The sequence below is a fragment of the Rousettus aegyptiacus genome, unplaced genomic scaffold, assembly GCF_014176215.1.
Source record: "Rousettus aegyptiacus isolate mRouAeg1 unplaced genomic scaffold, mRouAeg1.p scaffold_m13_p_12, whole genome shotgun sequence".
Taxonomy (NCBI): domain Eukaryota; kingdom Metazoa; phylum Chordata; class Mammalia; order Chiroptera; family Pteropodidae; genus Rousettus; species Rousettus aegyptiacus.
In genome coordinates, this window is record NW_023416287.1 from 758,431 (window position 1) to 771,899 (window position 13,469).

The 13,469-nt window shown below is 55.7% G+C and overlaps 1 protein-coding gene across 7 annotated transcripts in view; it reads left to right on the top strand.

Annotated features, from left to right (window-relative positions):
- DIDO1 (death inducer-obliterator 1) overlaps nucleotides 1-13,469 on the top strand; it is a 49,376-nt gene that overhangs the window by 8,526 nt on the left and 27,381 nt on the right. For 3 of the 7 annotated variants that reach the window (XM_016133608.2, XM_036229191.1, XM_036229190.1), the window contains exons 2-5: nucleotides 9,043-9,224; nucleotides 10,187-10,279; nucleotides 11,139-11,937; nucleotides 12,610-12,931. In XM_016133608.2, the coding sequence (XP_015989094.2) occupies nucleotides 11,141-11,937; nucleotides 12,610-12,931 (1,119 nt within the window). In that variant the 5' untranslated portion in view covers nucleotides 9,043-9,224; nucleotides 10,187-10,279; nucleotides 11,139-11,140. Of the gene's footprint in view, nucleotides 1-240; nucleotides 8,235-9,042; nucleotides 9,225-10,186; nucleotides 10,280-11,138; nucleotides 11,938-12,609; nucleotides 12,932-13,469 lie in introns of those variants that run through there. The other 4 variants (XM_036229194.1, XM_036229195.1, XM_036229192.1 and 1 more) reach the window with 3 other exon arrangements.

The window sequence follows — 13,469 nt, forward strand, 5'->3', positions numbered from 1 at the left end:
GACCAAGGCGTCCAGAAAGCTGGTTTCACTCTTGCAGAATATATGCCTAGCCGTCAAATACTGATGTTTAGCTTTTTATTGTGTGGCTTGTTGATTTGATGTAGACTGGCCGTTTTTGTGTCACATTTACCCGACTTTCACCTTCCCGGGGGTGGGGGGGGAGTGCCTGCGGCCATCCTCCCTCTCTGTCTTGCCTTTGACACCCGCTTGCTTCTCCCTCCGCCCCCCCCGCTCCCCCCCCCCCCCCGTTTCCGCGTCATTTGTTTCCCAGCCAGGTTGGGAGACACTGGAAGTCAGAGTCAGGTTTTCTGTTTTGAATGTAGCACCTATTTAAATGAGCTTAGAATTGGGGCTTTAGGTAACAACCGCACAGTGAGTTAAGTTGTATGTTGAAGATATCTAATTCTTGGACGCTAGATGGTAGTATCATTCGAACACTGATGGAATGAGATTTGAGCCTACTGGACTCAGGCATTTTGTAGGAGGAAAAGGTAGGCTTAAGGTTTTTCCAGTACGTTCACATAACTGTTGTACCTGTAGATTGGTACCAGGAGAAGCTGAGTCTGGGCTCTTCATCCAGGTGTGGACCCTGTTGGGCATGGTTACACCAGTTACACGGTTATGAGTAGGGGGCTTCCACGTCCTTCCTCACCCCCAGGAAGCTGAGGTGTGGGATTGCAGAGCTGGGTTTGACGGGGCCCACGAACCCAGCCCAGACAAATGTCCGTGATTTTCCCAGAGCCACAGAGGTCCTGACGGTGATGTGCTTCCAAGAAGGGTGCATTTAGCTGTGCATTTTAAGGAAATGAGATCTGTGACCTTTAGAATGATTCCTCGATTTGTTTGGTGGACATTTATTGCATCCTGGGTGCCAAGCACCAGGGCTGAAGCAGCAACCAGTATGGTGGGGACTTGTGAGGCCATCCAAGCTCCTTCATTGGTGCCCAGTGTTGCCAGCCAAGTACCCTTGGTGGCACTTAGGGTTGATGTGTACCTAAATATGTCTCTCTGACTAGTTCCGTTAGTTTGACACTTTAAACGCGGCATAGACATCTCAGAAGTGTTACCTGGGAAGACGCAGCCCTTGTGACTTTCTGCCTGATGCGTGTCCTGAGCACTATGTCCTGCTTGCCTGTGTCCCTGTAGGCATCCTTAACTGTAGGTTTAGGAACAGTGTGTAGCCTTTACTTCTGATTTTCCAAGAGCCGTTCCTTACTAGTATTTGATTAAATTCAGGTTGTTTCAAACAAAGCGAGTTCTGTTCTCAGAAGAGAGGACACAGTAAAAAGCTGAAATTGGCTGCTCCCCTGTGCTCCTGTCTGGTGGCACCCGTGGTTACCGATTTCTTTCCTGGCAAATAGTGGCACTCACACAGCATGTATGCATGTGTAAGCATCACAATGGCTAGTCGAGGACATGTGTCACTGGGGCCTGCAGACCAGCACTCTCAGTGCTGCAGGTGGGCCTTGGGGTCATTGGAGTTGTCTTCGTGTGGGGAGGGGAGGGATCGGGGTGGGCACTTTGGCCACTGTTTTCTTTGGGTGGCTGAGCGTCCCGCTGTTGACATTAAGTTTTCCTGTGACCACAGGGCGGGTAATTCACTAGGAGTTGGTTCGGAGCAGCCCGGAGACTGGTTCTTTTTAGTGTGTGTTTGTTTTCGAGATGTTCCAGGTCCTGATTATTTTGTATTTCTGCAAACATGATACATTTTACCTTTTTTATATATTGCTCTGTGATACCAAAGGACTTTGATTTGGGTCTCGCAAAGCAAAAATTGAATGTGTCCACCGGCCAACTCACTGCTGTCCTTGGCTCCCTGCGGTGTGGCACTGTGTCCCAGAGAGGCCCAAGTTCTCATATGCTTGGAAGCTTTCCATATAATGGTCTCCCTTTGGTTTTCTTATTTAAGTTGGCTGGGGGGTCCCTTACAAGGATTTCTAATATTACCCTTGTGGCCAGCATCAAATGATGGGAGCTTATCCCATTGCAAAGGCTTGGTGATTGACCGTGGAGCCTTACTCATCAGAAGGACTTGAGCTCACTGGGTCTCTAAGGCCACGCTGGTCTGCAGTCGGATCTTGCATAGGCCTCGCTTTTTGAGTAGTAATTTTGAAGGTCGAGTTGGTACGTGAAGTTGTACATATTTCAGTACGGTTCCTCACAGCCGTGACCGCCTCGTGCGTGATTTGTGAAGCACGTGTTTCTCTCTTTGGGCATCAAACTTGGGTGCTGTGGTTTTGTTTTCGTGTGTTGATACAGACGCTTAAGCGGCGTCTAGTACACTTTTATAAGACTGTAAGCGGGGTTTTTTCAATATAAAGATAGTTCCCCTGGGTTTTGGTCTACAAAGATAAATATACGTATAGGAAATTAAAACCATTAAAAAGTCGAGAAGAAAGCAGAAACACCCGATGGCGCTGGCTGGAGGCCCTCGGCACAGCTGTCCAGGTGGCGTTGAGCGGGCCTGTGGCGCGTGGCAGGGTGTGTTTGGGGAGTGGGCGCCGAGGGCTGTGTCCCACCTCTGTGTGGGCTGAGGCCGGGTTGTGGCTGGAAAGTTCCTTACCTGTCATTGCAGTCTTAAAGAACCCCGTTACATGGACGTCTCTCGATTTTTCCAGCCCATCTCCTGATGGACCTCAGTTTGTGTCTCCTTGTAAGCAGACATGGCTGGGAACTCCTCGTGGGTGTAGTCGCACTTTGCAGCTACGTACCCGGTCGAGGCAAAGGGCCCCCCTGGCCCCCGGGAACAGGCATGTTGTCATCCCCTCTGCGCAGCCCGAGGGGCTCTTGGCAGATGCTTGTCAGGTGGACTCCTAAGAGGGAGCCCCCGAAGCTCACCTGCACGGATGCTGTCCCTTTGATAGGTGACACCTGCCATTTATCGCATGCCTGCCGCCACCTGGGTGCACTGACTGGCACTTGACAGAATGTTGTTTCAGATGTCCTTTTAGACATCTGAAAGAACTGTGAGGTTGCAGTTGTCCCCATTTCCAGTCAGGAAAGTACAGCCCGGAGAGAGGGGCACTTGCCCAGCTGGTCATTTCGCAGCCGGGGACTTGCTGATGTAGAGGCCATTGAGGGCCCCCCCATCCCCAGTCTGCTTATGAGAGGGCTTAACCCACTTGTAAGTGGGGGGTGTTGTGCTGTAGTCAGTCAGTAGGGGAGGACACTGCAGGCTGCCGCTGTCGGGACCACGAATGCTGAGCAGTCCCCCCGAGTCCCCCCGAGTTCCCCCCGCGCCCCGTGGAGACGCAGGACTCGGTAGCCGCCAGCCTCGGACCCTTGGACTCCTCGCTTGTGGTTGGAACGGCGCGTGGGCTGCGGTGCAGAAAGCCTTTGGCCCTTACTTGAGCTTGGACCTGTCCCACCAGCCCCAGCGCAGAGCTAGACGTGGGCCTCTGCGAAGCGCAGGGAGAGAGGAAGATTCCTGGCGAAATGGAGCTAGTTCTTCGTGACCTGGGTCTCCACGGCCCCTGAGCACTGTTTCCGCGTCTGCGCTTGGGATGCAGCTCGTCTCCGGGCTCAGTCTGCCTGCGGGTCAGCGTGCGTGCGGGTTCGTGTGGCCCAGCGCGGTCTCAGCGATCCCTTGGCGCGGGCTGAGAGGCGGGCTGCAGGCCGGAGCCCCGCTGTCGCTGCCTTTTCGTCCCACGGACCCGAAGGGCCTCGGCATTGCTTGCAGTCTGTCACGCCGCAGCCTCTGACGCTGCCCTGAGTGCACAGCCTGTGCTTCGTGCCCGGCCTTCTCGCAGACCAGCTGGGGCCCCGAGGAGCTTTCCCGTGGCTGCGCCCATTGGCGTTTACCACGTTTGGCTTTCGTGAGACATTTCCCTGTATTTTCTTTAAAATGATGATAAATCCTTTTATATTAACACGAATAACGTTTTGGAAACTATTTGTCCAAGACAGAACGACTTAATGGTAAAGGTAGCATTGTTCCAGGGTTTTGCAGATCTCTTCATTTCTGGCTTAATTGGATTCTCTTAGCTGCTTTGCGGACGCTGCAATGTGTGACCAGCGGAAAAGGTGCACGTCTTAGTGTTGAGCAATCGCTTGACCTTGAGGGACCACATCGTGAGAACCTGTGCTGTAGGTGATGGTTAGAAATGGTCCTATTGTTGAAAAGTACAGGATTTAAAAACCAGTTAATTTTAAACTTGAACACTTGGGAAAATGAATTACTTGTAGGAAGCAGCGTCTTGCGTTTTTTAATTGGCTCAGCCACATACTTGCTTTTGGAGAAAAGGCTGGGTTGTGGTCACAGACAAAGGTGTCCAGTGCACATCTCTCCCTCAGTGGCCTGCCTGAGGTGAGGCCTGGTGGCTGCTGGGTGGGAGGGTCCCAGGACCCCTTTTAGCTTTAGGGCATTTGACCCTGTAGGCGATGTACCTGAATGAGAGAGGCACCACGATTTTGTACGTTAAGTGACACTTTGTGTTTATTACAGGATGTCTTTTAATTATACACAGCCCTCTACTGACACTGTGACAGGTCTTGCCACGGTGACACGGGGGCGAAAGTGGCCCGTGTTGGGGCTGTGGACTAATGGCGGTCTCCCGGTGCGGCCACAGCAGCCCCCAGCCGGCAGGCAGGGGTCTTGCAGCAGTGCCCTGGAGGTGCCAGCGGGAGCAGCCCGCACAGATGCACTTGGGGCCCGAACCAGTAAGGGGGGCAGCCGACGAGAGTGGGTCCCCTGGAAGAACACTGAGTAATGCTTAACAGCTACAGGACCTGAGACTCGGCGGAATCAGCCTCCAGAGTGCCCACCAGCAAGGACAAAGTGGCGTTTTCGGGTCTCCCGCCCTGGGAAGTGACTTGCAGTGCTTCTGTCCCCTCTCTGAGCGTATGCGGAGAGCCATGCGCTTGCTCGCGCTCCGTCCCGGTCTGGAGAGGACAGGGCTCCTGTCCAGGAACCATCCCGATGCTGGCCTCAGGGATTTAGCACTAGCCAGACTTGTCCCCCAGGACGGACTTCTTAATTAGATCAGACCCTGTACAGGTCAGAGGGCCACCTCGGAGCACCGGTCCGCTGGGCTGCTGCGGCACCGCGCCGCAGAGGGGGCTGTGTGCAGCGGACTTCTGCCCCTCAAGACGTCGGATGCGGCCCTCGTGCGGCCTCTTCCAGGTCGCAAGGGCCGGTGTTGTGTGTCCTCACAGGACGAGGGGCTGAGCTCTCTGGGGTCCTTTGATCCCATCCCTCAAAGGCCCCGCCTGCCGGCCCATGGGCTTGGGCGCTAGGTTTCCAGGGAGTTGGGGGGGCCCGGGCACACACACCTCAGGAGCCCGTCCAAGGCAGCAGCGGGCTGGGGGACTGGCCACACCGTGAGGCAGAGCCGCGCGGCGTCGCTTCCCCTCCGTCTGGGCCGCTCTGGTCCCCGACTCGTTTAGAGCGCTGCCTGCCGAGGCCACAAGCCTGTGCTGCCACTGGAATCGATGGAGAGAGAAACCAGGGAACCCACTGCACCCCATGGCCGGGGAGCTGAAGGCCCAGCTGCCCCAGGGCTGGTGGAGGCACTGGTTCCTCAGCATCCCGAGTGACAGGCTTTGCTTTTTGTCCTCACAGACGGGTAAAGCAAGAATACCCATGACATTTTAAGCAGCAGGGTTGTTTCTAGATTTCTGCATAAACCTTCGCTTCACCAGAGTTGTTTCAGGGACGCGGGTCTTGTCCGGTAAGCTGCAAGGCCTGGCCTGACCGCAGGTGGCACAGTGAGACAGGCGAGGTGGGGGCGGCTCCCTCCGTGACCCTCCCCGCCTGCCCTCGGCGCGGAGCCGGCTCTGAAATTCTTGGACGCGTGCTTGCTGGTGACCGTCCCATCTGTAAAAACTGAATTGTGGAAGGGTCTGGACTTGACACCTTCCCTCCCTGCTCCTTTTGTGGCGAGAGAGCTTGTGGCAGAGGCTTCGGGTTAGACAGGCACCCTTGACGCAGATGTAAATAACGGGGCACTCCGGCCCGGCCTGTCACAGTTAGGAATCCGAGTCAGCAGAGTCCCAGAGGACGAGGTCGTGTCATGTTTGGATGGAATTTCTGAGTGGCAGGTTAGAAGCAGGTCAGAATTGGAATCCTTGGTTCCGAGTGTTATTCCGGGGGGACGCGAGGTTCGGAGACGCTGAGTGTCGCTGCCAGGTGTGCAGAGCTCTGCTGCCGTTTCTCGGGGTGGTCACGCCCTGCCAGCAGGAACCTCGTCGTGGGTGTCAGCTGTGTGAGTGTGTCTTGGAGCAACTCAGCTCCTAGCCATGTGGAACTGACTCACTTGAAATGGGCCGGGGCCGGCCCGCAGCCTGCTTTGGAAAGCGCACCCCAGGTTGGCGGGCAGTCGTCCTGGGGTTTCAAATGAATATAGAACATTCTGGGAGGGTGTTTCTGGTTTTGTTTTTAAAAAATTCACTCTGGCAGCTGAACATTGTGAGGAGTTGGAGAAGCTGAAGGGCAGATTGGGCGATGGTTTGGGAGCGATTTTGTGGAAAGAAATGTTTGGTCTCTTCTGACAGCAAAGCACAGAAGGGTTAGTGCTTCGTACACACGCAGCGTGTTCTTGCACCACTAGAGATGGCTCGTTACAGCCACGCAGTGTGTTCCCTGGGCCCCTGGGGCTCCCCCAACTCCTCTGGGGCCAGGAGGTCGCAACTCTTTCCACTGCGACAGTCGGCGTTGGCAGGCTTCTCGGCCAAGGTGACGCATGCGCCAGTGGTGCAGAAGCCGATCAGAACGGGGACGCCTAACCGTCCAGCGTGCCCCCCGCCGCTGCGCACCAGCTGCTTACGCGGCGCAGGCTTCGCTGCAGGACAGGCTGGGGGGAGCGGTGACGGTGGCTCGTGTCACTGAATCTCAGTCCTCCGGCGTCCCAGCTCTTTAACAGCCCTGTGAAGAAGGGGCAAGGGCGCGTCAGCACTCTGCACCCCAAAGCAGGGCGACTGTCCCCAGGAAGAGCCGCTGGTGTTGAGTCACAAACTCAGCCTGCCACTTTCTCAGGGAAGGCCATTTGCACTGTAAAGGACAGCTGCCGGCCGCGGTTGTCAGGCCGTTTGGCAGGCACTTCCTGAGCAGCCGCGGTATCCGTTGTAACCGCGAAGTCTGCGCTCTTTGACAAGTGTTAGAATGTTGACGTCGTGAGCTCGATGGCCCCCTGACAGAGGCAGGTCCTCTGCGTCCGGCCCTGCTGAGGTTGTGGTCCAGCTTCTGGGTGGAGGGCAGGAGCGGGGCGACCGCAGTGGCCCCGTGCCGAGCATGCCACGTTCCTGGCCACAGGTCCATTTCTGTGCTGCAGCCGATGCTTGTTACACGTGCACGTGTCCAGGGTCGGGGTGGGACCAGAGCGCCCACCTCGCCTGAGGTCTTCCTCTGGTTTCATTTTGGAAATCTCAGTGCATTTCACGTCACCAGCAGCTCTTCAGGGTCCTCAATCTCTAAGAATGTGAAGAGGCCCTGAGACCAGAGTCGGAGAGCCAGCAGTCACACTCCGAAGGTGGCCGCGGGCCCTGGCTGCGGAGCGCTGTCGCGCCACTGGGTTGGCCTGCAAGCCGCCTCACCGACTCCGTCCTTAAGAGAGCCGTTGAGATTTCACACCTCAGGTTTCGGAGAGTTATTCCTACTTCAAGTTAGCGGGAAAAAAGGTGCTTCAGTATGGTCAGCGCGCATGGACGGGGTTTTCGCTTTTCCCTGCCGTTGGGGATGCCCACCTTTTCTTCTTGGGAGACAATGTTATTCCGCTGTGAGCGCGGGGCGACGGTCGCCACTCCTCGTGCTGTGCGCTGCAGTGGAGACCACGCTTAGCACCGCTTATAGGTTTTTTTTTTCCATTTTATGTACATGCTTTTGTTTCACGAGTTGCAGCTTTATATTGGAATTTCTGTGTTGAGGAAATTAGGAAATCAGTTTTGCATGTATGAAAAAAGTCCATATAAATGAACCAAATTACCTAAGATGATCCGATCTATTCTGAATATGTACTTTATTTCATTCCATGCAATAGAAATAGATTTTTTTTCCAGGTTAATTATTTGGAACGCAAATCAAATCTAGACACACTTATTTTTCAGAGCAATGTGGATATTTTTTTCATTCCTGAGAAACATCATTTCTTTGCGTGGTATTACAAAATAGAAAAGTAAAGTTTACTTCCAGTTTCTTCTGAGAGGTAAAGTTTCTGAACTGTCAGAGCCTTGTCTGGAGATGGGCGTGCTACCACATTTGAAAGATGAGGGGGCCGTGGCGACACATTTGGCTAATCAAGGTGAGATGGTCACTGTCTCTTTAAAAGGAGGTCGTCAGAGTGTTTGTCTTTATTCTGAGGTCACCAGGGAGACCACAGTTACTGGGAAGGCAGTTGGAGGGAACTAGGGAGCGGCCAGGTGAGTGGGGTGAGGGTCCACGGCTCCGACGGAAGGGGCTCGGGGCAGGAATGTGAAATGTGTTAAGACCAGTGTTAGGGCTCCTCTAGGGACAGAGGTGTGTCTAGTGCGAATTGTGCCGTGGCTGCTGGAAAGCAGTGTCGGAGAAATGGCTTTTAAAAGCCCGGAGGTGGACTGTGCCGCATCAGTGTTTGGCGATCAGAACGGTCCCTCAGAGTCTTTCTTAGGTTTTTACCTAAAATGATGGTGCAGGTACAGTACGAAGAATTTTCAAATAGTTATGTTTATATATAATTGTGTCGTTCAGCCGTTTCACAATTTGTGTGTGTTTCTCTGAGTTGGGTTTATTGACCTGGTTCATCTCCAAAGTATCGTCGTAAATGGGAAGCTGCCGACCCTTGATGATTGCTTTTGAAACTCCCTGTCCCGCCAGCTTTCCCCCCACCTCTCCAGCGGCCTGGCCCGGGCCCCGTGTAGTCAGTATTTTCTCTTCTTCAGAAGTCCTCTAAGAAAGGGGGGTCACGCATGTCCTGCATTTTTTGGTTTTCGTTTTCTCCCAGAGCATCTCGGTAGTTCACGTAGTAGTAGTAGGTAGTTCACATAACGTGCACTCATTAGCTTGCGCAGATTCGTTCGGTGCCTGGGTTTAGTTACAGTTACTTAGGATATATAAACTACTTTCTTTTTTAGGAGCTCACTCTGTGGGAGCAGGCTCAGGATAACCTGTGTCATATGTGACCTGTGACCGGCAGCACCGGTGTTTTGAGGCCTGGCATTTCACTTGGATCAAATGGTCGCATCTGCCCGGTGTTTTATTGTACTTGTACTCAGGATGTCCAGAAAAAGCGTCCGAGCTTTCATTGCCGGGGCAGGTAACGTATCACTAGCGTTCAGTGTCAACAGCAAGATTTTAAGGAGTAGGTCTGAGTTTGCTATTTCTGAAGTGACATTGTATGTAAGGAGAGCGATACGATGTAACGTTCATATTTGTTTCAAATGGCCTAAACTTTAGCCTAAGGTTTTCAGGTAAATGTTAAACAGTGTGTTAAGAATTTGGTCTAAAACGTTTATTTTTGCGTTAGTCCTTTTATTAGTGCATCAGTTTTGACGTTACCTATTTTCTCTATGGTGAGCCGCACTTTGCAGAGCAGAGTTCTTCCTCAGAGAGCCACCCCACTACAGTGGGGACCAGGTTCTCCCCCAGCCCTGCGTGAGCTTTAAGGGGTCTCAGCGCCCTCCTTCGCGGCAGAGGCTAGTCTGCACCTCGGGTGCTGGGCGCGTTTTCATCGTGGCCCTTGGGCCTCCTGCAAGCTGGATTGCACGAGTGTAGACGCCCCTGCTACACGCGAGTGTCTGGGGCGGGTGGCAAGCAGCAGTCATCGCCGCGGTTTAGGAGCAGCTCCCCCACGTGTGTGTGCGGGGCACAGTGCTCCTGGGAGGGCTAGCGCTGTGCCTCACACGCAGGGCCCACGCCCTTCCGAGGTCCGCTTCGCCTCCTGGCTAGGAGCAGCCCGTGGGGCTTGCTCCAGGTCGCCAGCCAGAGAGAGCAGTCTGGGTCGGAATCACCATCTGCACCCCAGTTTAGTTTAGCTGTCACTTCAGGTGACCAGAGAAGTGGCATGGCCTTGGCGACACACATGCTAATGTCACATGCACTCCAGCAAGTTTCCGAGTGGCCTGGGAGCACGCAGGCCAAGCTGCAAGGCGAAGGATGTGCAGAGTGGCAGGGACGTGGGGAGTGGCGCCGCTTAGCGGGAAGCTGAGGAAGGGTGGGGTTCCGCGTGGTCTTGAACTTGGTGTATTTGCTATTTTGAAAGTGTTCATTCTATTCCAGTCCTTCCCCTAGGATGGGACATGGCATGAAATCTGAGTCGTCATTAGCATTTAAATGTGATTGAAGCCTGGACAGCTTGAAAGAGAATTCTCGGTACGTACCGTGTTCTTACAAAGTTTTCACAAACGTGACACTTTAATAATATGTTAGAAAGGGGAAAGAAGGAACAGAGAGAAAGCGAACGCTCTTGCTAGGACGGTGTTCCCTGAGTGTCCTAGTGCCCTGGCGCTGGATCACGACGATCCCCCGCACCCTTTTGCACTGCGGAGTCAGAGAGCTCGAGGAGTGGGCAGGACTCAGCTGGCCGATCCTTACGAGGCATCCACGGGTCGCTCTGCCCTGCAGCAGGGTCCGGCACAAGGCTCCGCCCAGGTGGTGTCCAGCAGAGTGGTGTGCGTTCTCACGTGGCAGCTCCTGGGCTGGGACAGCAGTGGCCCATTTTGCGTGCGGGGCCCAGGCATGGCCGACCCCTGTGCTCTGTTCTGAGGACAGAGCTGGCCCGGCTCTCAGGGCAGGATCCCCAGACCCTGTGTCTCCACGCAGGAGGCCTGGAGACCCAGCAGCCGCCTCCCTTCTGCCGCAGCAAACAGTGTCAGGCCTTGTCCTGGCAGCACTTAGGCTGTGACTCCCTTGACGTAGTCCCAGTACCTGGACCAAGAGCCGCAGTGGTGAAATCACAGCCTTACTAGCTGTGTTTTTCTCTTAGACGTTAAATGCGTACAAGTGCGATTTTCTTCAGGAGTCGAGCGATGTCACACACCACTCACCCTTCAGGGATCATTGGTCAGAGTAATTTGCTTTAATGGACACCTTAAGTTTTTGCAGCTAGAAAACAGCTGTGTGTGACTGCGTTTGGGGGTTCGCATCCAGGTGGGTGGGCCCCCTCGTGCGTGCCTGAAAGGTGCTGACCCGCTTGGAGGTGTGGCCTGGCTGACGCTGGTTTCACCGGCAGGTATGGATGAGAAGGGCGACCCGAGCCCCGAGGAGACGCCCAAGGTCATCAAGCCCACCAGCAAGGAGTTCAGGAAGACGTGGGGCTTCCGAAGGACCACCATTGCCAAGCGGGAGGGCGCGGGGGATGCGGAGCTGGACCCGGAGCAGCAGCCGCAGCAGCAGAGCCTGTCGCTGCGGCGCAGCGGGCGGCAGCCCAAGCGCACGGAGCGGGTGGAGGAGTTCCTCACCACCGTGCGGCGCCGCGGCCGGCGGAGCGCGCCCGTGTCCCTCGAGGACGCAGGCGAGCCGGCGTCCTGCCCGGTGACTGACGCCGAGACCGCCTCTGAAGGCAGCGTCGAGAGCGGGCCCCCGGCCGGCCCCGCAGGTGCTCGGGAGAGACCGGCCTCGGCCTCCAAGGCCAAAGGCGGGGCTGACGAGGACGACACCTCCGATAGTGACAGTGACGGGTTGACTCTGAAAGAGCTTCAGAATCGCCTGCGAAGAAAGCGAGAACAGGAGCCGGCGGACCGGCCCCTGAGAGGCGTCCAGAGCCGCCTGAGGAAGAGGCGGCGGGAGGACGACCCGGCGGAAGCCGCGGGCGCGGAGGCAGGCGACACCACGGGGAGCCCACCGCCTGGCCGGCCAGAGCCCGTGGCGGAGCAGGTGGCGAAAGATGACCCAGAGAACACGCTGGAAGGGAAGGCGGCCCGGGGAGTGCCGGATGGAGCCCCCGGAGGCTCGGTCAGACACAAGCCCGAGTGCGAGGTGTACGACCCCAGCGCCCTGTACTGCATGTGCCGGCAGCCGCACAACAACAGGTAGGTCGCCGGAGACCAGCGCGACTTCCCTGTCGCTTCGACTTAGCCAGTGACAGAGCAGAGCTGGGCGACCAGCCGCACACTTAGGTGGACAAACAGGTCACGTCCGGAAGGAAACGGAGGGGCTGCCCGGAGCCACATGTTCTGCTGTGGTGGCTGCTGGCCACGCGGGGCTCTTCACCATGTTGGTCACACCAGTCGTGTGTGGCCAGCGGCCAGTACGTGACAACACACATCTGAACGTTGCCGTCAGCACCGAGGCCCCTCTTGGCTCTCGCCGTTCTCCGCTGCCCCAGAGGAGCACGCGCTCGTGACCGGGGCGATCCGGCCTGGTTGGCTGCGGCCCCTGGCCCAGGCCGATGCCCCCGTGCCCCTGTGCCACTTGCTGGCTGGCTGTAGCGCTGTTGCTGTTGTGGACACGGCCTGGCGGCGTGTGGGGCGGACGCCATCCATGAAGCCTGTCACTCGCTCAAAGTGCCCCACTCAAAAAAAAAAACAGGTTGATTGGACAGTAAAATTGAGAAGGCAGACGGGGTTTCTTCTTCCATCCTCTGCTTTTCTGTGCATTTATATTTTTGCGTTACAGAGTGTTCACGCTAGTGTGACATCAGTAATAGGTCGAAGTCGGGCGTCTAACTCCTTTTCCTGCTCCTGACTGTTGGCTGATTTCAGGTTCATGATCTGCTGTGACCGGTGCGAGGAGTGGTTCCATGGCGACTGCGTGGGCATTTCGGAGGCCCGCGGGCGGCTGCTGGAGAGGAATGGGGAGGACTACATCTGCCCCAACTGCACCATCCTGCAGGTGCAGGACGAGCCCAGCGTGGAAGCCACAGACCGGCCGGACACGAGGTGCCGGCCTGTGGACGCTGACGGCACCGACTGTACCAGCATCGGGACCATAGAGCAGAAGTCCAGTGAGGACCAGGGCATAAAAGGAAGAATCGAGAAGGCCGCGAACCCAAGTGGCAAGAAAAAACTCAAGATATTCCAGCCTGTAAGTACTGTTCTTGGGGTCAGAGGTGGAGGGTGGCCTTCCAGTCCCAGACTTCTGCCAGCTGGCACCGAGACGGAGAAGCAGCACTGTGTGTGACGAGGGGCGGGCTTGGGGCAGAGCAGTCTTACGCGTGGCTCTGTGGGCCACGGGCCCTCCTGCTCCTCGGGGACCCCGTGTCTGCTTCCCGTGCTAGCAGCATTGCCTTTGTGATTTTCTTACATGGACTCACTTTTTAAAACTTAGTTCTTTTTTAAGTGTTCTTAACGGGATCTTAATGTACACATGTTAATAATTACGTTTCCGTTATTAAACTAAATATGTGCTTGTCTTACTTGGCACCACCTGGGGAGAACTAGGGGTTCTCGTATCTGCCTCACTGGGGGTGCCGAGGGGGGTGGTGGCAGCTATTGCCTGGCTGCATGGGGTGATGAGGTGACCTTGGCTGGGGCAGGGACAGCCCCGGCCCCGATGTGGTGTCTGAGGTTCTTCGTGTGTCTGTTGCTGGCACAGCCGTCTGCAGCCACCCCGGCCTCACTGC